Source organism: Pseudophryne corroboree, chromosome 3, assembly GCF_028390025.1.
Source record: "Pseudophryne corroboree isolate aPseCor3 chromosome 3, aPseCor3.hap2, whole genome shotgun sequence".
In the NCBI taxonomy this organism is placed as follows: domain Eukaryota; kingdom Metazoa; phylum Chordata; class Amphibia; order Anura; family Myobatrachidae; genus Pseudophryne; species Pseudophryne corroboree.
In genome coordinates, this window is record NC_086446.1 from 1,998,280 (window position 1) to 2,023,842 (window position 25,563).

Consider the following 25,563-nt stretch of genomic DNA (forward strand, 5'->3'; position numbering starts at 1 on the left):
GATAATCATTCTTAGGCACAGGTGACTTAATTAGAGCTTCAGTCAGTTTGATTATATCATCTGTGCACAAGCAGGGATATCCCTAAAACCTGGCCTGTTGGGGGGGGGGGGGGGGGCCTTGAGGACCACGTTTGGGAACCACTGCCTTAGTGTATAAGAAGCTATTTTTGGAATATGGATGAGACCCTAAATCCCACCTACCTGATCCTCCTGTGGGATCCTGTGATTCTCCTCTGTACAATCCTGGGAATACAGAGGACGGGGACATCTCTCTGGGGTATCTCTGTTACTGGGCCCATCTGTAGGAGACACACAGTGACTGAGTACAGTGTATATATGTGATTATCAGATGATGTATGTATATAGGGGGCCCCCATACCTGCTCTCCCCTGTACAATACATGACAGTCTCCTCTTACCCAGTGATGTGAGGGGCCGGTGAGTCTCCTCTGTACGGTCCTGGGAATACAGAGGACGGGGACATCTCTCTGGGGTATCTTCGTTATTGGGTCCATCTATAGGAGACACAGTGACTGAGTACATTGTATATATGTGATTATCAGATGATGTGTGTATATAGGGGCCCCATACCTGCTCTCCCCTGTACAATACATGACAGTCTCCTCTTACCCAGTGATGTGAGGGGCCGGTGAGTCTCCTCTGTACAGTCCTGGGAATACAGAGGACGGGGACATCTCTCTGGGGTATCTTCGTTATTGGGTCCATCTATAGGAGACACAGTGACTGAGTACAGTGTATATATGTGATTATCAGATGATGTATGTATATAGGGGGCCCCCATACCTGCTCTCCCCTGTACAATACATGACAGTCTCCTCTTACCCAGTGATGTGAGGGGCCGGTGAGTCTCCTCTGTACAGTCCTGGGAATACAGAGGACGGGGACATCTCTCTGGGGTATCTTCGTTATTGGGTCCATCTATAGGAGACACACAGTGACTGAGTACAGTGTATATATGTGATTATCAGATGATATGTGTGTATATAGGGGGCCCACATACCCAGGGCCGGATTATGCCTTGCGTGGCCTGGGGCACTTAAAACAGGTGGGCCCGGGGGAAAAGAAGAGGGTGTATATTAGATTGTGCATACCTCTCAACATGACCAATTCTAGTAGGGATAACATAGTCTCTACCTGGACTTCCCTCTTAATATATGATTGACGTCACCTGTGTTGAAGTATTTAATTGAGAAGTAAAGGTGACTGCAATGATAAATTAAGAGGGAAGTCCAGGTAGGGAGCATGTTGTTCCCCCTGGAATGGGTCATGTTCGGAGGTATGGATTGTGTATATTACATTCAAACCAATGGTGTATAATAAGAATTTACTTACCGGTAATTCTATTTCTCGTAGTCCGTAGTGGATGCTGGGGACTCCGTAAGGACCATGGGGAATAGCGGGCTCCGCAGGACACTGGGCACTCTAAAGAAAGATTTAGTACTATCTGGTGTGCACTGGCTCCTCCCTCTATGCCCCTCCTCCAGACCTCAGTTAAGGAAACTGTGCCCGGAAGAGCTGACATTACAAGGAAAGGATTTTGGAATCCAGGGTAAGACTCATACCAGCCACACCAATCACAATGTACAACTTGTGATAAACTTACCCAGTTAACAGTATGAACAACAACTGAGCATCACTCAACCGATGCTACATAACCATAACCCCTTGTTAAGCAATAACTATATACACGTATTGCAGAAAGTCCGCACTTGGGACGGGCGCCCAGCATCCACTACGGACTACGAGAAATAGAATTACCGGTGAGTAAATTCTTATTTTCTCTTACGTCCTAGTGGATGCTGGGGACTCCGTAAGGACCATGGGGATTATACCAAAGCTCCCAAACGGGCGGGAGAGTGCGGATGACTCTGCAGCACCGAATGGGCAAACACCAGGTCCTCCTCAGCCAGGGTATCAAACTTGTAGAATTTTGCAAATGTGTTTGAACCCGACCAAGTAGCAGCTCGGCAAAGCTGTAATGCCGAGACCCCTCGGGCAGCCACCCAAGAAGAGCCCACCTTCCTTGTGGAATGGGCTTTCACTGATTTTGGATGCGGCAATCCAGCCGCAGAATGAGCCTGCTGAATCGTGTTACAGATCCAGCGAGCAATGGTTTGCTTTGAAGCAGGAGCACCCAGCTTGTTGGATGCATACAGGATAAACAGCGAGTCAGTTTTCCTGACTCCAGCCGTCCTGGCAACATAGATCTTCAAAGCCCTGACTACGTCAAGCAACGTGGAATCCTCCAAGTCACGAGTAGCCGCAGGCACCACAATGGGTTGGTTCAAATGAAAAGATGACACCACCTTTGGCAGAAACTGCGGACGAGTCCGCAATTCTGCCCTATCCATATGGAAAACCAGATAGGGGCTTTTACATGACAAAGCCGCCAACTCTGACACACGCCTAGCTGAGGCTAAGGCCAACAGCATGACCACTTTCCACGTGAGATATTTTAGCTCCACTGTCTTAAGTGGCTCAAATCAGTGGGATTTCAGGAAACCCAAGACCACGTTAAGATCCCAAGGTGCCACTGGTGGCACAAAAGGAGGCTGACTATGCAGCACTCCCTTAACAAACGTCTGAACCTCAGGCAGTGAAGCCAGTTCTTTTTGAAAGAAAATGGATAGGGCCGAAATCTGGACCTTTATGGACCCTACTTTTAGGCCCATAGTTACACCTGACTGTAGGAAGTGCAGGAATCGACCCAGCTGGAATTCCTCTGTAGGGGCCTTCCTGGCCTCACACCAAGCAACATATTTTCGCCATATACGGTGAGAATGTTTTGCTGTCACGTCCTTCCTAGCCCTTTATCAGCGTAGGAATAACTACATCCGGAATGCCCTTTTCTGCTAGGATCCGGCGTTCAACCGCCATGCCGTCAAACGCAGCTGCGGTAAGTCTTGGAACAGACAGGGCCCCTGTTGCAACAAGTCCTGTCTGAGAGGCAGAGGCCATGGGTCCTCTGTGAGCAGTTCTTGCAGTTCCGAGTACCAAGTCCTTCTTGGCCAATCCAGAACAATGAGTATTGTTCTCACTCCTCTTTTTCTTACGATTCTCAGTACCCTGGGTATGAGATGAAGAGGAGGAAACACATAGACCGACTGGAATACCCACGGTGTCACCAGTGCGTCCACAGCTATCGCCTGAGGGTCCCTTGACCTGGCGCAATACCTCTTTAAGTTTTTGTTGAGGCGGGACGCCATCATGTCCACCTGTGGCAGTTCCCATCGATTTACAATCTGCGTGAAGACTTCTTGATGAAGTCCCCACTCTCCCGGGTGGAGGTCGTGTCTGCTGAGGAAGTCTGCTTCCCAGTTGTCCACTCCCGGAATGAACACTGCTGACAGTGCTTGCACGTGATTCTCCGCCCAACGAAGAATCCTGGTGGCTTCCGCCATTGCCACCCTGCTTCTTGTGCCGCCTTGGCAGTTTACATGAGCGACTGCCGTGATGTTGTCTGACTGAATCAGCACTGGTTGGTCTCGAAGCAGAGGCTCCGCTTGACTCAGGGCGTTGTATATGGCCCGTAGCTCCAGGATATTTATGTGCAGACAAGTCTCCTGACTTGACCACCGCCCTTGGAAGTTTCTTCCTTGAGTGACTGCCCCCCACCCTCGGAGGCTTGCATCCGTGGTCACCAGAACCCAGTCCTGTATGCCGAATCTGCGGCCCTCGAGGAGGCGAGCACCTTGTAGCCACCACAGAAGAGACACCCTGGCCCTGGGGGACAGGGTGATCATCCAATGCATCTGAAGATGCGATCCGGACCACTTGTCCAGCAGATCCCACTGAAAGATCCTCGCATGGAACCTGCCGAAGGGAATGGCTTCGTATGACGCCACCATCTTTCCCAGGACTCGTGTGCAGTGATGCACTGACACCTGTTTTGGCTTTAGGAGGTCTCTGACCAGAGTCACGAGCCCCTGAGCCTTCTCCTCCGGGAGAAACACCTTCTTCTGGTCTGTGTCCAGAATCATGCCCAGGAAGGGCAGACGCGTCGCAGGAATCAGAATGTTCAGAATCCAGCCGTGCTGACGCAACACTTCCTGAGAGTGTGCTACGCTGATCAGCAACTGCTCCCTGGACCTCGCCTTTATGAGGAGATCGTCCAAGTATGGGATAATTGTAACCCCTTGCTTCCGAAGGAGCACCATCATTTCCGCCATCACCTTGGTAAAAACTCTCGGTGCCGTGGACAGGCCAAACGGCAACGTCTGGAATTGGTAATGACAGTCCCGTACCACAAACCTGAGGTACTCTGTCAAAGTCGAAAAATATAGCGACCTATGATGCCTTGTACTAACCCCAATGCACGTGCCCGCTGCTCGCGCACCGACCCCCCCCATGCGTACGCATCCCCTCAGGTCGCGTAGGGGACGCTCTGACGTCGCCTGCGCAGGGAGATGGGTATTTACGGCGGTGTTTGTGTGCGACTAGCGAGCGACTCGATCGCTACATTATTAACCAATATAATGCGTTTTATAGTTAATATTCCCCTTAATAATGTCAGCAAGTATGGTAAGTTTAAAACCTCTTAGACAGAGAGATTCCTCTTTGCATGCTGGGAGGGCTCAGACAAAGGTTGGAGGGTAGTGTATGGTGTCCAGCTGTGGGGTATTGAAGAAGTGTTGTGTCTATGACAGTTGGGAGGGATTCGCATAGTTCCTGCTCATGGTTATGCACAGAAGTAGAACATAAGATTAATTGCATTCAGAATAAATTACACATAAATGCAGGGTGGGGGACTGGAATTCAGTCACCTCTTTCACACAGACCGAAAACAAATAGCCTTACTTACACTAAGCTTTGAGATTCTATGAAGAGGGCTTATACCTTTGTTTATGAATAGGTCCAGGTTTCTCTCCAGAATAATGAGTGCTGAGATGTCATTGTCTCAACTGAAAGAGGTGACCAGAGGGTAAACAAAGCACAGAGACAGAGTTTGTTTGGAAGATCCAAACAATAGGTTTCCCCAATACAACCAAGAGAGGAATTTAGAATACTGACAAGTCCTAGCCATCGCCCATTTCTTGAACTAACCAATGATCCCAGGTGCAATACATGTCCCACCCCCTAACCAATGAAAAGAGGACACATAGTATCTATTGAAGAATGTCTTGAGCTAGTACATAAATATAGTTTGAAATAGGCTTGGGGACACAAGACTCTTCTCTCCACAACGGTTTTCATCACTGATTAACTGGGAGCTGGATATCCAGATAGCGCAGGCGATTCATTCCCATGTGTGTAAGTACTCTCTGTGACCAACTTATTCTCTGTATTTGCCATACTCTCTCTCTCTCTCTGTTATTGTTAAACTGTTGTATATTGTATATGTGTAGTTATTATGTTTAGATATTGATGTTAGCCTGTAGTGTATCAACTGTTAACTGTTTTAACTTTTTCATAGCTAGATATTGTTAGTAAAGGTGTTGGAACCTTAGCAAGGTATTGTGTGTTTATTACATTGCTGAGAGTATTCAGAGTGTCTCAATCGCTCAAGAGGCTTTCATACAATAGAGGTTAATTAGCATTGCATTGTGCTCACATTACAAAACCAAGGGTTACAGTACAAACTCAATCTTTCACTGTGTTGCATACAAGGTTTACTGAGTGTCATCTCGTGAGCATCAGCGCCGCTCGTGTTCTCCTCGTGGTCACGAGCGTACGCTACGCTAGTAGCGCAGTATTACGGTAGTCGGCCGCCTATAGCGTGCTCGACACCACGCGTTAAGTTGTGAGCGAGCGTGTCGCATGTGCGTCTCGACCACGGCTAAGCGTCTGCTACGCTAAGTGCGTACCCTTACGGTACCCCATACGCCAATTGCGTACTGAGTCTCTTACCCATTTTATAGTGAATGTAATAAGATAAATATTTAGCTTTATCAACTCCTGATGAGGCGGATAAATGGGGACATGCAAGTAAGCATCCTTGATGGCCAGAGACACCAGGCTTGCAATGACCGTTCTGAGCGATTCCATTTTGAACTTGAATTTCTTCAGATAAATGTTCAGGGATTTTAAATTTAAAATGGGTCTGACCGAACCGTCCGGTTTCGGTACCACCAACATAGTGGAATAGTAGCCCCTTCCCCGTTGAAGGGGGGGAACCTCTACCACCACCTGCTGGAGAAAAAGTTTGTGAATTGCCGCCAACACTATCTCCCTTTCCATCGGGGAAGTTGGTAAGGCCGATTTTAGGTAACGGTGAGGGGGCGTCACCTCGAATTCCAGCTTGTATCCCTGAGACACAATTTGTATAGCCCAAGGATCCACCTGTGAGTGAACCCACTGGTGGCTGAAATGTCGGAGACGCGCCCCCACGGCTCCTGGCTCCGCCTGTGGAGCCCCAGCGTCATGCGGTGGATTTAGTGGAAGCCGGGGAAGACTTTTGTTCCTGAGAACTAGCTGCATGGTGCAGCATTTTACCTCTACCCCTGCCTCTGGCAAGAAAGGACGCACCTCTGACCTTCTTGCTCTTCTGAGAACGAAAGGACTGCATTTGGTAATACGGCGCTTTCTTAGGCTGTGGAGGGACATAAGGCAAGAAATTTGACTTCCCAGCCGTAGCTGTGGAAACTAGGTCCGAGAGACCGTCTATCCGTCCCTGCAGCTACCGCACTACACATCCAGGCAGAAGCAATTGCCGGCCTCAGCAGTGTGCCAGAATGTGTATAAACAGACATCAGGATAGCTTCCTGCTTTCTATCCGCAGGATCCCTTAGGGCGGCCGTATCCTGAGACGGCAGGGCCACCTTCTTAGACAAGCGTGTCAACGCCTTGTCTACCCTAGGGGAGGATTCCCAGCGCAACCTGTCCGTTGGCGGGAAAGGATACGCCATAAGTAATCTCTTGGAAATTATCACCTTCCTGTCAGGGGAATCCCACGCTTTTTCACATAATTCATTTAATTCATGTGAAGGGGGAAAAGTCACTTCTTGCTTTTTCTCCCCATACATATAAATCCTCTCGTCAGGGACAGGATTTTCCTCAGAAATGTGTAATACATCCTTCATTGCTATAATCATGTATCGGATGGCTTTAGTCATTTTAGGCTGCAACTTTGCCTCATTGTCATCGACACTGGAGTCAGCTTCCGTGTCGACAACTGTGTCAACTATCTGGAATAGTGTGCGCTTTTGAGACCCTGACGGCCTCTGCGCTGTAGGATCAGGCATGGGTTGAGACCCTGACTGTCCCAAGGTTACAGTTTTATCCAATCTGTTATGCAAGGAGTTTACATTATCATATAACACCTTCCACATATCCACCCAATCAGGTGTCGGCACCGGCGGCGGCGACACCACACTCAGCTGCACTTGTTCTGCCTCCACGTATCCTTCCTCATCAAGCATGTCGACACAGGCGTACCGACACACAGCACACACACAGGGAATGCTCTGACTGAGGACAGGACCCCACAAAGGCTTTTGGAGAGACAGAGAGAGAGTATGCCAGCACACACCCCAGCGCTATATAACCCAGGGATTACACTGTACCTTAGTGTTTACCCCGTAGCTGCTGTTAAATATATCTCTGCGCCTAAATTTATGTGCCCCCCCTCTCTTTTTTACCCTCTATTGCACCTGTATACTGCAGGGGAGAGCCTGGGGAGCGTCCTTCCAGCGGAGCTGTGAAGAGAAAATGGCGCTGGTGTGCTGAGGAAGAAGGCCCCGCCCCCTCAGCGGCGGGCTTCTGTCCCGCTTTAATGTGTAAAAAATGGCGGGGGCTCGGGCATATATACAGTCCCAAACTGTATATATGTCTATTTTTGCCAAAAAGGTAATTAATTGCTGCCCAGGGCGCCCCCCCCTGCGCCCTGCACCCTACAGTGACCGGAGTGTGCGGTGTGCTGTGGGAGCAATGGCGCACAGCTGCAGTGCTGTGCGCTACCTTAAGTGAAGACAGGAGTCTTCAGCCGCCGATTTAGATGTCTTCATGCTTCTGCTGCTTCTGTTCTTCTGGCTCTGCGAGGGAGACGGGCGGCGCGGCTCCGGGAACGGACGATCAAGGCTAGGTACCTGTGTTCGATCCCTCTGGAGCTAATTGTGTCCAGTAGCCTAAGAAGCGCTACCTAGCTGCCGTGAGTAGGTTTGCTTCTCTCCCCTCAGTCCCTCATAGCAGAGAGTCTGTTGCCAGCAGAAACTCTCTGAAAATAAAAAACCTGACAAAATACTTTCTTTTCTAGCAAGCTCAGGAGAGCCCACTAGGAGCACCCAGCTCTGGCCGGGCACAGATTCTAACTGAGGTCTGGAGAAGGGGCATAGAGGGAGGAGCCAGTGCACACCAGATAGTACTAAATCTTTCTTTAGAGTGCCCAGTCTCCTGCGGTGCCCGCTATTCCCCATGGTCCTTACGGAGTCCCCAGCATCCACTAGGACGTTAGAGAAAATAAGAATTTACTCACCGGTAATTCTATTTCTCGTAGTCCGTAGTGGATGCTGGGGACTCCGTAAGGACCATGGGGAATAGACGGGCTCCGCAGGAGACTGGGCACTCTATAGAAAGATTTAGGACTATCTGGTGTGCACTGGCTCCTCCCCCTATGACCCTCCTCCAAGCCTCAGTTAGGAACTGTGCCCGGAAGAGCTGACACAATAAGGAAGGATTTTTGAATCCCGGGTAAGACTCATACCAGCCACACCAATCACACCATATAACACGTGATAGGAACCCCGGTTAACAGTATGATAACAAATGGAGCCTCTGAAGAGATGGCTCACAACAAAACCCGATATTTGTAACAATAACTATGTACAGGTATTGCAGACAATCCGCACTTGGGATGGGCGCCCAGCATCCACTACGGACTACGAGAAATAGAATTACCGGTGAGTAAATTCTTATTTTCTCTGACGTCCTAGTGGATGCTGGGGACTCCGAAAGGACCATGGGGATTATACCAAAGCTCCCAAACGGGCGGGAGAGTGCGGATGACTCTGCAGCACCGAATGAGAGAATTCCAGGTCCTCCTCAGCCAGGGTATCAAATTTGTAGAATTTTGCAAACGTGTTTGCCCCCGACCAAGTAGCAGCTCGGCAAAGTTGTAAAGCCGAGACCCCTCGGGCAGCCGCCCAAGATGAGCCCACCTTCCGTGTGGAATGGGCTTTTACAGATTTAGGCTGCGGTAAGCCTACCGCAGAATGCGCCAGCTGAATAGTGCTACAAATCCAGCGCGCAATAGACTGCTTAGAAGCAGGAGCACCCAGCTTGGTGGGTGCATACAGGATAAACAGCGAGTCAGTCTTTCTGACTCCAGCCGTCCTGGAAATATAAATTTTTAGGGCCCTGACTACGTCCAGCAACTTGGAATCCTCCAAGTCCCTAGTAGCCGCAGGCACCACAATAGGTTGGTTCAAGTGAAAAGCTGAGACCACCTTTGGGAGAAACTGAGGACGAGTCCTCAATTCTGCCCTATCCATATGGAAAATCAGATAAGGGCTTTTACAAGACAAAGCCGCCAATTCTGAAACCCGCCTGGCCAACGCCAGGGCCAACAGCATAACCACTTTCCACGTGAGATATTTTAAATCCACAGTCTTAAGTGGTTCGAACCAATGTGATTTCAGGAATGCCAAAACCACATTGAGATCCCAAGGTGCCACTGGGGGCACAAAAGGAGGCTGAATATGCAGTACTCCTTTGACAAAAGTCTGAACTTCAGGCAGGGAAGCCAGTTCTTTTTGGAAGAAAATCGCCAGAGCCGAAATCTGGACCTTTATGGACCCCAATTTGAGGCCCAACGTCAACCCTGCTTGCAGGAAGTGCAGGAATCGACCCAGTTGAAATTCCTCCGTCGGGGCCTTCATGGCCTCACACCAAGCAACATATTTTCGCCAAATGCGGTGATAATGTCTTGCGGTGACATCCTTCCTGGCTTTGATCAGGGTAGGGATGACTTCCTCCGGAATACCCTTTTCCTTCAGGATCCGGTGTTCAACCGCCATGCCGTCAAACGCAGCAGCGGTAAGTCTTGGAACAGACAGGGTCCCTGCTGCAGTAGGTCTTGTCTGAGCAGCAGAGGCCAAGGGTCCTCTGTAAGCATCTCTTGAAGTTCCGGGTACCAAGCTCTTCTTGGCCAATCCGGAACCACGAGTATGGTTTTCACTCCTCGCCTTCTTATTATTCTCAGTACCTTGGGTATGAGAGGTAGAGGAGGAAACACATAAACCGACTGGTACACCCATGGTGTCACTAGAGCGTCCACCGCTATCGCCTGAGGGTCTCTTGACCGGGCGCAATATCTTTTCAACTTCTTGTTGAGGCGGGACGCCATCATGTCTACCTGTGGTTTTTCCCACCGGTTGACCAGCATTTGGAAGACTTCTGGATGAAGTCCCCATTCGCCCGGGTGGAGGTCGTGCCTGCTGAGGAAGTCTGCTTCCCAGTTGTCCACTCCCGGAATGAACACTGCCGTCAGTGCTAACACATGATTCTCTGCCCATCTGAGAATCCTTGTGGCTTCTGCCATCGCCATCCTGCTTCTCGTGCCGCCCTGTCTGTTTACATGGGCGACCGCCGTGATGTTGTCTGACTGGATCAGTACCGGCTGGTTTTGAAGCAGGGGTCTTTGCCTGGCTTAGGGCATTGTAAATGGCCCTTAGCTCCAGGATATTTATGTGAAGAGAAATCTCCTGATTTGACCACAGTCCTTGGAAATTTCTTCCCTTTGTGACTGCCCCCAGCCCCGAAGGCTGGCATCCGTGGTCACCAGGACCCAGTCCTGTATTCCGAATCTGCGGCCCTCTAGTAGATGAGCCCTCTGCAGCCACCACAGCAGCGACACCCTGGTTCTGGCCGATAGGGTTATCCGCTGTTGCATCTGGAGATGGGACCCGGACCATTTGTCCAACAGGTCCCACTGGAACGTCCTTGCGTGGAACCTTCCGAATGGAATTGCTTCGTACGAAGCTACCATTTTTCCCAGGACTCGTGTGCATTGATGTACCGACACTTTTCCTGGTTTTAGGATGTCTCTGACCAGAGATGACAATTCCTCGGCTTTTTCCAGTGGAAGAAACACTCTTTTCTGGTCTGTGTCCAGAATCATTCCCAGGAACAGAAGACGTGTCGTCGGGACCAGCTGTGACTTTGGAATGTTTAGAATCCAGCCGTGCTGTTGTAGCACTTCCTGAGAAAGTGCCACCCCCACTATCAACTGTTCTTTGGACCTCGCCTTTATCAGGAGATCGTCCAAGTACGGGATAATAAAAACTTCCTTCTTGCGAAGGAGTATCATCATTTCGGCCATTACCTTGGTAAAGACCCTCGGTGCCGTGGATAACCCAAACGGCAGCGTCTGGAACTGATAGTGACAGTCCTGTACCACAAATCTGAGGTACTCCTGGTGCGGAGGGTAAATGGGGACATGCAGGTACGCATCCTTGATGTCCAGGGATACCATGTAATCCCCCTCCTCCAGGCTCGCAATAACCGCCCTGAGCGATTCCATCTTGAACTTGAACCTTTTGATATAAGTGTTCAAGGCTTTTAAATTTAAGATGGGTCTCACCGAACCGTCCGGTTTCGGTACCACAAACATTGTGGAGTAGTAACCCTTTCCTTGCTGAAGGAGGGGTACCTTGACAATCACTTTCTGTGAATACAGTTTTTGAATAGCCACCAACACTGCCTCCCTGGCAGAGGGAGTTGCCGGCAAGGCAGATTTTAGGAGACGGCGGGGGGGAGACGTCTCGAATTCCAGCCTGTACCCCTGAGATACTACTTGAAGGACCCAGGGATCCACTTGTGAGAGAGCCCACTGTGTGCTGAAAAACCTGAGACGTGCCCCCACCGTTCCCGATTCCGCCTGAGCAGCCCCAACGTCATGCTGTGGACTTACCGGACGCAGGGGAGGACTTCTGCTCCTGGGAACTAGCTGTGTGCTGCAGCTTTTTCCCCCTTCCTCTGCCCCTCGGCAGAAAGGATGAGCCTCTAGCCCGCTTAGTTTTCTGGGGCCGAAAGGACTGTACCTGATAATACGGTGCTTTCTTTTGCTGTGGGGTAGCCTGTGGCAAAAAAGTCGATTTCCCAGCAGTAGCTGTGGAAACGAGGTCTGAAAGACCTTCCCCAAAAAGTTCCACCCCTTTATAGGGTAAAACTTCCATGTGCCGCTTGGAGTCGGCATCACCTGACCACTGCCTAGTCCATAACCCCCGTCTGGCGGCAATGGACATAGCGCTTATTTTTGATGCCAGCCGGCAAATATCCCTCTGTGCATCACGCATGTATAAGACCGCGTCTTTTATATGGTCAATCGATAGCAAAATATTGTCCCTATCCATGGTATCAATGTTTTCCGACAGGGAGTCTGACCACGCAGCAGCAGCACTGCACATCCATGCTGATGCAATCGCTGGTCGCAATATAATGCCCGTGTGTGTGTATATAGCTTTTAGGGTAGTTTCCTGCTTTCTATCAGCAGGTTCCTTTAGGGCGGCCGTATCCGGAGACGGTAGTGCCACCTTCTTTGATAAGCGTGTCAGCGCTTTATCTACCCTAGGGGGTGTTTCCCAGCGTGACCTATCCTCTGGCGGGAAAGGGTACGCAGCCATTAACCGTTTAGAAATGATCAATTTCTTATCAGGGGAAGTCCACGCTTCCTCACACACCTCATTTAATTCCTCAGATGCAGGAAAAACTACTGGTAGTTTTTTTCTCACCAAACATAATACCCTTTTTTGTGGTACCTGGGGTATCATCAGAAAAATAAGATTTTACTTACCGATAAATCTATTTCTCGTAGTCCGTAGTGGATGCTGGGGACTCCGTCAGGACCATGGGGATTAGCGGCTCCGCAGGAGACAGGGCACAAAAATAAAGCTTTAGGATCAGGTGGTGTGCACTGGCTCCTCCCCCTATGACCCTCCTCCAAGCCTCAGTTAGGATACTGTGCCCGGACGAGCGTACACAATAAGGAAGGATTTTGAATCCCGGGTAAGACTCATACCAGCCACACCAATCACACCGTACAACTTGTGATCTGAACCCAGTTAACAGTATGACAACGTAGGAGCCTCTGAACAGACGGCTCACAACAAGAACAACCCGATTTTTTTGTAACAATAACTATGTACAAGTATTGCAGACAATCCGCACTTGGGATGGGCGCCCAGCATCCACTACGGACTACGAGAAATAGATTTATCGGTAAGTAAAATCTTATTTTCTCTAACGTCCTAGTGGATGCTGGGGACTCCGTCAGGACCATGGGGATTATACCAAAGCTCCCAAACGGGCGGGAGAGTGCGGATGACTCTGCAGCACCGAATGAGAGAACTCCAGGTCCTCTTTAGCCAGGGTATCAAATTTGTAGAATTTTACAAACGTGTTCTCCCCCGACCACGTAGCTGCTCGGCAGAGTTGTAATGCCGAGACCCCTCGGGCAGCCGCCCAGGATGAGCCCACCTTCCTTGTGGAATGGGCCTTGACAGATTTAGGCTGTGGCAGGCCTGCCACAGAATGTGCAAGTTGAATTGTGCTACAAATCCAACGAGCAATAGTCTGCTTAGAAGCAGGAGCACCCAGCTTGTTGGGTGCATACAGTATAAACAGCGAGTCAGATTTTCTGACTCCAGCCGTCCTTGAAATATATATTTTCAATGCCCTGACAACGTCCAGCAACTTGGAATCCTCCAAATCGCTAGTAGCCGCAGGCACCACAATAGGCTGGTTCAGGTGAAACGCTGACACCACCTTAGGCAGAAAATGAGGACGCGTCCGCAGTTCTGCCCTGTCCGAATGGAAAGTCAGATATGGGCTTTTATACGATAAAGCCGCCAATTCTGACACTCTCCTGGCTGAAGCCAGGGCCAGTAGCATGGTTACTTTCCATGTAAGATATTTCAAATCCGCCGATTTGAGTGGCTCAAACCAATGGGATTTGAGAAAATCCAAAACTACATTAAGGTCCCACGGAGCCACTGGGGGCACAACCGGGGGCTGTATATGTAGTACTCCTTTTACAAAAGTCTGGACTTCAGGAACTGAAGCCAATTCTTTCTGGAAGAAAATCGACAGGGCCGAAATTTGAACCTTAATGGACCCCAACTTGAGGCCCATAGACAATCCTGTTTGCAGGAAATGTAGGAATCGACCCAATTGAAATTCCTCCGTGGGGGCCTTCCTGGCCTCACACCACGCAACATATTTTCTCCAAATGCGGTGATAATGTTGTGCAGTCACCTCCTTCCTGGCTTTAACCAGTGTAGGAATGACCTCTTCTGGAATGCCTTTTTCCCTTAGAATTCGGCGTTCAACCGCCACGCCATCAAACGCAGCCGCGGTAAGTCTTGGAATAGACACGGTCCCTGCTGAATCAGGTCCCGTCTTAGAGGTAGAGGCCACGGATTTTCCGTGAGCATCTCCTGAAGTTACGGGTACCAAGTTCTTCTTGGCCAATCCGGAGCCACGAGTATCGTTCTTACTCCCCTTTGCCGTATAATTCTCAGTACTTTGGGTATGAGAGGCAGAGGAGGAAACACATACACTGACTGGAACACCCACGGTGTTACCAGAGCGTCCACAGCTATTGCCTGAGGGTCTCTTGACCTGGCGCAATACCTGTCCAGTTTTTTGTTGAGGCGAGACGCCATCATATCCACCTTTGGTTTTTCCCAACGGTTCACAATCATGTGGAAGACTTCTGGATGAAGTCCCCACTCTCCCGGGTGTAGATCGTGTCTGCTGAGGAAGTCTGCTTCCCAGTTGTCCACTCCCGGAATGAACACTGCTGACAGTGCTATCACATGATCTTCCGCCCAGCGAAGAATCCTTGCAGCTTCTGCCATTGCTCTCCTGCTTCTTGTGCCGCCCTGTCTGTTTACGTGGGCGACTGCCGTGATGTTGTCCGACTGGATCAACACCGGCTGACCCTGAAGCAGGGGTTTTGCCAGGCTTAGAGCATTGTAAATCGCTCTTAGCTCCAGTATATTTATGTGAAGAGACATCTCCAGGCTTGACCATACTCCCTGGAAGTTTCTTCCTTGTGTGACCGCTCCCCAGCCTCTCAGACTGGCATCCGTGGTCACCAGGACCCAGTCCTGTATGCCGAATCTGCGGCCTTCTAACAGATGAGCACTCTGCAACCACCACAGAAGAGACACCCTTGTCCGTGGCGATAAGGTTATCCGCTGATGCATCTGCAGATGCGATCCGGACCATTTGTCCAGCAGATCCCACTGAAAAGTTCGTGCGTGGAATCTGCCGAATGGGATTGCTTCGTAAGAAGCCACCATCTTTCCCAGGACTCTTGTGCATTGATGCACAGACACTTTTCCTGGTTTTAGGAGGTTCCTGACAAGTTCGGATAACTCCTTGGCTTTCTCCTCCGGAAGAAACACCTTTTTCTGAACCGTGTCCAGAATCATTCCCAGGAACAGCAGACGTGTTGTCGGGGTCAACTGAGATTTTGGAAAATTCAGAATCCACCCGTGTTGTTGCAGCACTACTTGGGTTAGTGCTACTCCGTCCTCCAGCTGTTCTCTGGACCTTGCCCTTATCAGGAGATCGTCCAAGTAAGGGATAATTAATACGCCTCTTCTTCGCAGAAGAATCATCATTTCGGCCATTACCTTGGTAAAGACCCGAGGTGCCGTGGACAATCCAAACGGCAGCGTCTGAAACTGATAATGACAGTTTTGCACCACGAACCTGAGGTACCCTTGATGTGAAGGGCAAATTGGGACATGCAGGTAAGCATCTTTTATGTCCAGGGACACCATAAAGTCCCCTTCTTCCAGATTCGCTATCACTGCTCTGAGTGATTCCATCTTGAACTTGAATTTTTGTATGTACAGGTTCAAAGATTTCAGATTTAGAATAGGTCTTACCGAGCCGTCCGGCTTCGGTACCACAAATAGCGTGGAGTAATACCCCTTTTCCTGTTGTAGGAGGGGTACCTTGACTATCACCTGCTGAGAAAACAGCTTGTGAATGGCTTCCAATACCGTCGCCCTGTCTGAGGGAGACGTTGGCAAAGCAGACTTTAGGAACCGGCGAGGGGGAGACTTCTCGAATTCCAACCTGTAACCCTGAGATACTACCTGCAGGATCCAGGGGTCCACCTGTGAGCAAGCCCACTGCGCGCTGAAATTCTTGAGTCGACCCCCCACCGTTCCTGAGTCCGCTTGTAAAGCCCCAGCGTCATGCTGAGGGCTTTGCAGAACCCGCGGAGGGCTTCTGTTCCTGGGAAGGAGCTGCTTGCTGCCCTCTCTTACCCTTTCCTCTGCCTCGGGGCAGATATGACTGTCCTTTTGGCCGCTTCTTATAGGACCGAAAGGACTGCGGCTGAAAAGACGGTGTCTTTTTCTGTTGGGAGGGGGTCTGAGGTAAAAAGGTGGATTTCCCGGCAGTTGCCGTGGCCACCAAATCCGATAGACCGACGCCAAATAATTCCTCCCCTTTATACGGCAATACTTCCATATGCCGTTTGGAATCCGCATCACCTGACCACTGTCGTGTCCATAAACTTCTTCTGGCAGATATGGACATCGCACTTACTCTCGATGCCAGAGTGCAAATATCCCTCTGAGCATCTCGCATATAAAGAAAAGCATCCTTTAATTGCTCTAAAGTCTGTAAAATACTGTCCCTATCCAGGGTATCAATATTTTCAGTCAGGGAATCCGACCAGACCACCCCAGCACTGCACATCCAGGCTGAGGCGATGGCTGGTCGCAGTATAACACCAGTATGTGTGTATATACTTTTTAGGGTAGTTTCCAGCCTCCTATCAGCTGGATCCTTGAGGGCGGCCGTATCAGGAGACGGTAACGCCACTTGTTTTGATAAGCGTGTGAGCGCCTTATCCACCTTAGGGGGTGTTTCCCAGCGCGCCCTAACCTCTGGCGGGAAAGGGTATAATGCCAATAACTTTTTTGAAATTAGCACTTTTCTATCTGGGTTAACCCACGCTTCATCACATACATCATTCAATTCCTCTGATTCAGGAAAAACTACAGGTAGTTTTTTCACCCCCCACATAATACCCCTTTTTGTGGTACTTGTAGTATCAGAGATATGCAAAGCCTCCTTCATTGCCGTGATCATATAACGTGTGGCCCTACTGGAAAATACGTTTGTTTCTTCACCGTCGACACTAGATTCAGTGTCCGTGTCTGGGTCTGTGTCGACCGACTGAGGTAAAGGGCGTTTTACAGCCCCTGACGGTGTCTGAGACGCCTGGGCAGGTACTAACTGGTTTTCCGGCCGTCTCATGTCGTCAACTGATTTTTGTAATGTGCTGACATTATCACGTAATTCCATAAACAAAGCCATCCATTCCGGTGTCGACTCCCTGGGGGGTGACATCACCATTACCGGCAATTGCTCTGCCTCCACACCAACATCGTCCTCATACATGTCGACACACACGTACCGACACACAGCAGACACACAGGGAATGCTCTATTGAAGACAGGACCCCACTAGCCCTTTGGGGAGACAGAGGGAGAGTTTGCCAGCACACACCCAAGCGCTATAATATATATGGGAACAACCCTATATAAGTGTTGTATCCTTATAGCAGCTTAAATATAGTAATATCGCCAAAAAAAGTGCCCCCCCTCTCTGTTTTACCCTGTTTCTGTAGTGCAGTGCAGGGGAGAGTCCTGGGAGCCTTCCTCACAGCGGAGCTGAGCAGGAAAATTGCGCTGTGTGCTGAGGAGAATAAGCCCCGCCCCCTATTTCGGCGGGCTCTTCTCCGGAGTTTGTGAGATCTGGCAGGGGTTAAATACATCCATATAGCCTCAAGGGCTATATGTGATGTATTTTTTAGCCATAAAAAGGTATTATACATTGCTGCCCAGGGCGCCCCCCCAGCGCCCTGCACCCTCCGTGACCGCTGTGTGAAGTGTGCTGACAACAATGGCGCACAGCTGCAGTGCTGTGCGCTACCTCAGAAAGACTGAAAAGTCTTCTGCCGCCTGCTTCTGGACCTCTTCCATCTTCGGCATCTGCAAGGGGGTCGGCGGCGCGGCTCCGGGACCGGACTCCATGGCTGGGCCTGTGTTTGATCCCTCTGGAGCTAATGGTGTCCAGTAGCCTAAGAAGCCAATCCATCCTGCACGCAGGTGAGTTGACTTCTCTCCCCTAAGTCCCTCGATGCAGTGAGCCTGTTGCCAGCAGGACTCACTGAAAATAAAAAACCTAAAAACTTTTTCTAAGCAGCTCTTTAGGAGAGCCACCTAGATTGCACCCTGCTCGGACGGGCACAAAAACCTAACTGAGGCTTGGAGGAGGGTCATAGGGGGAGGAGCCAGTGCACACCACCTGATCCTAAAGCTTTATTTTTGTGCCCTGTCTCCTGCGGAGCCGCTAATCCCCATGGTCCTGACGGAGTCCCCAGCATCCACTAGGACGTTAGAGAAATAAGAATTTACTTACCGATAATTCTATTTCTCATAGTCCGTAGTGGATGCTGGGAACTCCGTAAGGACCATGGGGAATAGCGGCTCCGCAGGAGACTGGGCACAAAAGTAAAAGCTTTAGGACTACCTGGTGTGCACTGGCTCCTCCCCCCATGACCCTCCTCCAAGCCTCAGTTAGGATACTGTGCCCGGACGAGCGTACACAATAAGGAAGGATTTTGAATCCCGGGTAAGACTCATACCAGCCACACCAATCACACCGTACAACCTGTGATCTGAACCCAGTTAACAGCATGATAACAGAGGAGCCTCTAAAAAGATGGCTCACAACAATAATAACCCGATTTTTGTAACAATAACTATGTACAAGTATTGCAGACAATCCGCACTTGGGATGGGCGCCCAGCATCCACTACGGACTACGAGAAATAGAATTATCGGTAAGTAAATTCTTATTTTCTCTGACGTCCTAGTGGATGCTGGGAACTCCGTAAGGACCATGGGGATTATACCAAAGCTCCCAAACGGGCGGGAGAGTGCGGATGACTCTGCAGCACCGAATGAGAGAACTCCAGGTCCTTCTCAGCCAGGGTATCAAATTTGTAGAATTTAGCAAACGTGTTTGCCCCTGACGAAGTAGCTGCTCGGCAAAGTTGTAAAGCCGAGACCCCTCGGGCAGCCGCCCAAGATGAGCCCACCTTCCTTGTGGAATGGGCTTTTACAGATTTAGGCTGTGGCAGGCCTGCCACAGAATGTGCAAGCTGAATTGTACTACAAATCCAACGAGCAATAGTCTGCTTAGAAGCAGGAGCACCCAGCTTATTGGGTGCATACAGGATAAACAGCGAGTCAGATTTCCTGACTCCATCCGTCCTGGAAACATATTTTCAGGGCCCTGACTACGTCCAGCAACTTGGAGTCCTCCAAGTCCCTAGTAGCCGCAGGCACCACAATAGGCTGGTTCATGTGAAATGCTGAAACCACCTTAGGGAGAAATTGAGGACGAGTCCTCAATTCTGCCCTGTCAGTATGAAAAATTAGGTAAGGGCTTTTATAGGATAAAGCCGCCAATTCTGAGACACGCCTGGCTGAAGCCAGGGCTAACAACATTACCACTTTCCAAGTGAGATATTTTAAGTCCACAGAGGAGAGTGGTTCAAACCAATGTGATTTTAGGAACCCCAAAACTACATTGAGATCCCAAGGTGCCACTGGAGGCACAAAAGGAGGCTGTATATGCAGTACCCCCTTGACAAACGTCTGAACTTCAGGCACTGAAGCCAGTTCTTTCTGGAAGAAAATCGACAGGGCCGAAATTTGAACCTTAATGGACCCTAATTTTAGGCCCATAGACAGTCCTGTTTGCAGGAAATGTAGGAAACGACCCAGTTGAAATTCCTCTGTAGGGGCCTTCCTGGCCTCGCACCACGCAACATATTTAAGACAAATCCGGTGATAATGTTGCACGGTCACATCCTTCCTGGCTTTGATCAGGGTAGGGATGACTTCATCCGGAATGCCTTTTTCCTTCAGGATCCGGCGTTCAACCGCCATGCCGTCAAACGCAGCCGCGGTAAGTCTTGGAACAGACAGGGTCCCTGCTGAAGCAGGTCCTTTCTTAGAGGTAGAGGCCACGGGTCCTCTGTGAGCATCTCTTGAAGTTCCGGGTACCAAGTCCTTCTTGGCCAATCCGGAGCCACGAGTATAGTCCTTACTCCTCTCCTTCTTATGATCCTCAGTACCTTGGGTATGAGAGGCAGAGGAGGGAACACATACACTGACTGGTACACCCACGGTGTTACCAGAGCGTCCACAGCTATTGCCTGAGGGTCCCTTGACCTGGCGCAATACCTGTCCAGTTTTTTGTTGAGGCGGGACGCCATCATGTCCACCTTTGGTTTTTCCCAACGGTTCACAATCATGTGGAAGACTTCTGGGTTTAGTCCCCACTCCCCCGGATGGAGATCGTGTCTGCTGAGGAAGTCTGCTTCCCAGTTGTCCACTCCCGGAATGAACACTGCTGACAGTGCTATCACATGATTTTCCGCCCAGCGAAGAATCCTTGCAACTTCTGCCATTGCCCTCCTGCTTCTTGTGCCGCCCTGTCTGTTTACGTGGGCGACTGCCGTGATGTTGTCCGACTGGATCAACACCGGCTGACCCTGAAGCAGAGGCCTTGCTTGACTTAGGGCATTGTAAATGGCCCTTAGTTCCAGGATATTTATGTGAAATGACGTTTCCATGCTTGACCACAAGCCCTGGAAATTTCTTCCCTGTGTGACTGCTCCCCAGCCTCTCAGGCTGGCATCCGTGGTCACCAGGACCCAGTCCTGAATGCCGAAACTGCGGCCCTCTAGAAGATGAGCACTCTGCAACCACCACAGGAGAGACACCCTTGTCCTTGGAGACAGGGTTATCCGCTGATGCATCTGAAAATGGGATCCGGACCATTTGTCCAGCAGATCCCACTGAAAAGTTCTTGCGTGGAATCTGCCGAATGGAATCGCTTCGTAAGAAGCCACCATTTTTCCCAGGACCCTTGTGCATTGATGCACTGACACTTGGCCTGGTTTTAGGAGGTTCCTGACTAGCTCTGATAACTCCCTGGCTTTCTCCTCCGGGAGAAACACCTTTTTCTGGACTGTGTCCAGAATCATCCCTAGGAACAGCAGACGTGTCGTCGGAATCAGCTGCGATTTCGGAATATTTAGAATCCACCCGTGCTGTCGTAGTACTACTTGAGATAGTGCTACTCCGACCTCTAACTGTTCCCTGGACCTTGCCCTTATCAGGAGATCGTCCAAGTAAGGGATAATTAAGACGCCTTTTCTTCGAAGGAGTATCATAATTTCGGCCATTACCTTGGTAAAGACCCGGGGTGCCGTGGACAATCCAAACGGCAGCGTCTGAAACTGATAGTGACAGTTCTGTACCACAAACCTGAGATACCCTTGGTGAGAAGGGCAAATTGGGACATGGAGGTAAGCATCCTTGATGTCCAGAGACACCATATAGTCCCCTTCTTCCAGGTTCGCTATCACTGCTCTGAGTGACTCCATCTTGAATTTGAACCTTTGTATGTAAGTGTTCAAGGATTTCAGATTTAAAATAGGTCTCACCGAGCCGTCCGGCTTCGGTACCACAAACAGCGTGGAATAATACCCCTTTCCCTGTTGTAGGAGGGGTACCTTGATTATCACCTGCTGGGAATACAGCTTGTGAATGGCTTCCAATACCGCCTCCCTGTCGGAGGGAGACGTTGGTAAAGCAGACTTCAGGAACCGGCGAGGGGGAGACGTCTCGAATTCCAATTTGTACCCCTGAGATACTACCTGCAGGATCCAGGGGTCCACTTGCGAGTGAGCCCACTGCGCGCTGAAATTCTTGAGACGACCCCCCACCGTACCTGAGTCCGCTTGTAAGGCCCCAGCGTCATGCTGAGGACTTGGCAGAAGCGGGGGAGGGCTTCTGTTCCTGGGAAGAGGCTGCCTGCTGCAGTCTTTTTCCCCTTCCTCTGCCCCGGGGCAGATATGAGTGGCCTTTTGCCCGCTTGCCCTTATGGGGACGAAAGGACTGAGCCTGAAAAGACGGTGTCTTTTTCTGCTGAGAGGTGACCTGGGGTAAAAAGGTGGATTTCCCAGCCGTTGCCGTGGCCACCAGGTCCGATAGACCAACCCCAAATAACTCTTCCCCTTTATACGGCAATACTTCCATATGCCGTTTGGAATCCGCATCACCTGACCACTGCAGCGTCCATAACCCTCTTCTGGCAGAAATGGACAGCGCACTTACTCTTGATGCCAGAGTGCAAATATCCCTCTGTGCATCTCGCATATATAGAAATGCATCCTTTAAATGCTCTATAGTCAATAATATACTGTCCCTGTCCAGGGTATCAATATTTTCAGTCAGGGAATCCGACCAAGCCACCCCAGCACTGCACATCCAGGCTGAGGCGATTGCTGGTCGCAGTATAACACCAGTATGTGTGTATATACTTTTTAGGATATTTTCCAGCTTCCTATCAACTGGCTCCTTGAGGGCGGCCGTATCAGGAGACGGTAACGCCACTTGTTTTGATAAGCGTGTGAGCGCCTTATCTACCCTAGGGGGTGTTTCCCAACGCACCCTAACCTCTGGCGGGAAAGGGTATAATGCCAATAATTTTTTAGAAATTAGCAGTTTTTTATCGGGGGAAACCCACGCTTCATCACACACCTCATTTAATTCATCTGATTCAGGAAAAACTACGGGTAGTTTTTTCACACCCCACATAATACCCTTTTTTGTGGTACTTGTAGTATCAGAAATGTTCAAAACCTCCTTCATTGCCGTGATCATGTAACGTGTGGCCCTACTGGGAAACACGTTTGTTTCCTCACCGTCGACACTGGAGTCAGTGTCCGTGTCTGTGTCTGTGTCTGTGTCGACCATCTGAGGTAACGGGCGCTTTAGAGCCCCTGACGGTGTTTGAGACGCCTGGACAGGTAATAACTGATTTGCCGGCTGTCTCATGTCGTCAACAGTCTTTTGTAAAGTGCTGACGCTATCACGTAATTCCTTCCATAAGACCATCCAGTCAGGTGTCGACTCCCTAGGGGGTGACATCACTATTACAGGCAATTGCTCCGCCTCCATACCATTTTCCTCCTCATACATGTCGACACAACGTACCGACACACAGCACACACACAGGGAATGCTCTGATAGAGGACAGGACCCCACTAGCCCTTTGGGGAGACAGAGGGAGAGTTTGCCAGCACACACCAGAGCGCTATATATATATAGGGATAACCTTATATAAGTGTTTTTCCCTTATATAGCTGCTGTATTGATTAATCTGCCAAATTAGTGCCCCCCCCTCTCTTGTTTTACCCTGTTTCTGTAGTGCAGGACTGCAGGGGAGAGCCAGGGAGCTTCCCTCCAACGGAGCTGTGAGGGAAAATGGCGCTTGTGTGCTGAGGAGATAGGCTCCGCCCCCTTCTCGGCGGCCTTTCTCCCGCTTTTTTAAGGAAAAACTGGCAGGGGTTAAATGCATCCATATAGCCCAGGAGCTATATGTGATGTATTTTTCGCCATCTAAGGTGTTTTTATTGAGTCTCAGGGCGCCCCCCCCCAGCGCCCTGCACCCTCAGTGACCGGAGTGTGAAGTGTGCTGAGAGCAATGGCGCACAGCTGCGGTGCTGTGCGCTACCTTATTGAAGACAGGACGTCTTCTGCCGCCGATTTCCCGGACCTCTTCTGTCTTCTGGCTCTGTAAGGGGGACGGCGGCGCGGCTCTGGGACCCATCCATGGCTGGGCCTGTGATCGTCCCTCTGGAGCTAATGTCCAGTAGCCTAAGAAGCCCAATCCACTCTGCACGCAGGTGAGTTCGCTTCTTCTCCCCTTAGTCCCTCGGTGCAGTGAACCTGTTGCCAGCAGGACTCACTGAAAATAAAAAAACTATACTTAAACTTTTTCACTAAGCAGCTCAGGAGAGCCACCTAGTGTGCACCCTTCTCGTTCGGGCACAAAAATCTAACTGAGGCTTGGAGGAGGGTCATGGGGGGAGGAGCCAGTGCACACCAGGTAGTCCTAAAGCTTTTACTTTTGTGCCCAGTCTCCTGCGGAGCCGCTATTCCCCATGGTCCTTACGGAGTTCCCAGCATCCACTAGGACGTCAGAGAAATGTGTAATACATTTTTCATAGCCTCAATCATATAACGGGTGGATCTATTGGAGGGTACACTCGTCTCATCATCGTCGACACTGGAGTCGGTATCCGTGTCGACATCTGTATCTGTCATCTGAGGTAGTGGGCGTTTTATAGCCCCTGATGACATTTGAGACGCTTGGACAGGCACAAGCTGAGTAGCCGGCTGTCCTATGTCGTCAAACCTTTTATGCAAGGAGCTGACACTGTCACGTAATTCCTTCCATAAGTCCATCCACACTGGTGTCGACCCCGCAGGGGGTGACATCACATTCACAGGCATTTGCTCCGCCTCCACATCATTATCCTCATCATACATGTCGACACAGCAGTACCGACACACAGGAAATGCTCTTACAGAGGACAGGGCCCCACAAAGCCCTTTGGGGAGACAGAGGGAGAGTATGCCAGCACACACCAGGGCGCTATATAACACAGGGATATCACTATACAGAGTGTTTTCCCCTATAGCTGCCTATAATATATATATACTGCGCCTAATTTGTGCCCCCCCTCTCTTTTTTACCCTTTCTGTAGTGCAGGACTGCAGGGGAGAGCCAGAGAGCTTCCTTCCAGCGGAGCTGTGAGGGAAAAATGGCGCCAGTGTGCTGAGGGAGTTGGCTCCGCCCCTTTTTCGGCGGGCTTTCTCACGCTATTTTATCGTTTCTGGCAGGGGTTAATATACACCTATATAGCCTCTGGGGCTATATATGGTGTTAGTTTTGCCAGCCAAGGTGTTACTATTGCTGCTCAGGGCGCCCCCCCCAGCGCCCTGCACCCATCAGTGACCGCAGTGTGTGGTGTGCATGAGGAGCAATGGCGCACAGCTGCAGTGCTGTGCGCTACCTTGGAGAAGACAGAAGTTTTCAGCCGCCGATTTTCCGGACCACCTTCTTGTTTCTGGCTCTGTAAGGGGGACGGCGGCGCGGCTCCGGGAACGGACGACGAGGTCGGGTCCTGTGTTCGATCCCTCTGGAGCTAATGGTGTCCAGTAGCCTAAGAAGCCCAAGCTACCACCAGTTAGGTAGGTTCGCTTCTTCTCCCCTTAGTCCCTCGTTGCAGTGAGTCTGTTGCCAGCAGGTCTCACTGAAAATAAAAAACCTAAACTATACTTTCTTCTAGGAGCTCAGGAGAGCCCCTAGTGTGCATCCAGCTCAGCCGGGCACAGAAATCTAACTGAGGCTTGGAGGAGGGTCATAGGGGGAGGAGCCAGTGCACACCAGATAGTCCTAAATCTTTCTATAGAGTGCCCAGTCTCCTGCGGAGCCCGTCTATTCCCCATGGTCTTTACGGAGTCCCCAGCATCCACTAGGACGTCAGAGAAATTAGATTTAAACTAATAGTTTAATAATACCTGGGGACTGTTTATAGCTCCACCTAACTGAGAGACAAATATGTTATACAGCAGGGGTGGTCAACCAGTCAGAGACAAGGAGCGAATAAATCTTGTTAGGTACATCAAAGAGCCGACTTCGAGCC

The 25,563-nt window shown here is 50.2% G+C and overlaps 1 protein-coding gene across 1 annotated transcript in view; it reads right to left on the reverse strand.

Annotated features, from left to right (window-relative positions):
- The window catches only part of LOC135054487 (uncharacterized), a 181,573-nt gene that overhangs the window by 94,064 nt on the left and 61,946 nt on the right, over positions 1-25,563 (reverse strand). Inside the window, exons 4-7 of the mRNA XM_063957594.1 lie at positions 843-938; positions 630-725; positions 419-514; positions 202-299 (exon numbers count right to left, since the gene is read on the reverse strand). Coding sequence (XP_063813664.1) covers positions 202-299; positions 419-514; positions 630-725; positions 843-938 — 386 coding nt within the window. The remainder of the gene's footprint in view (positions 1-201; positions 300-418; positions 515-629; positions 726-842; positions 939-25,563) is intronic.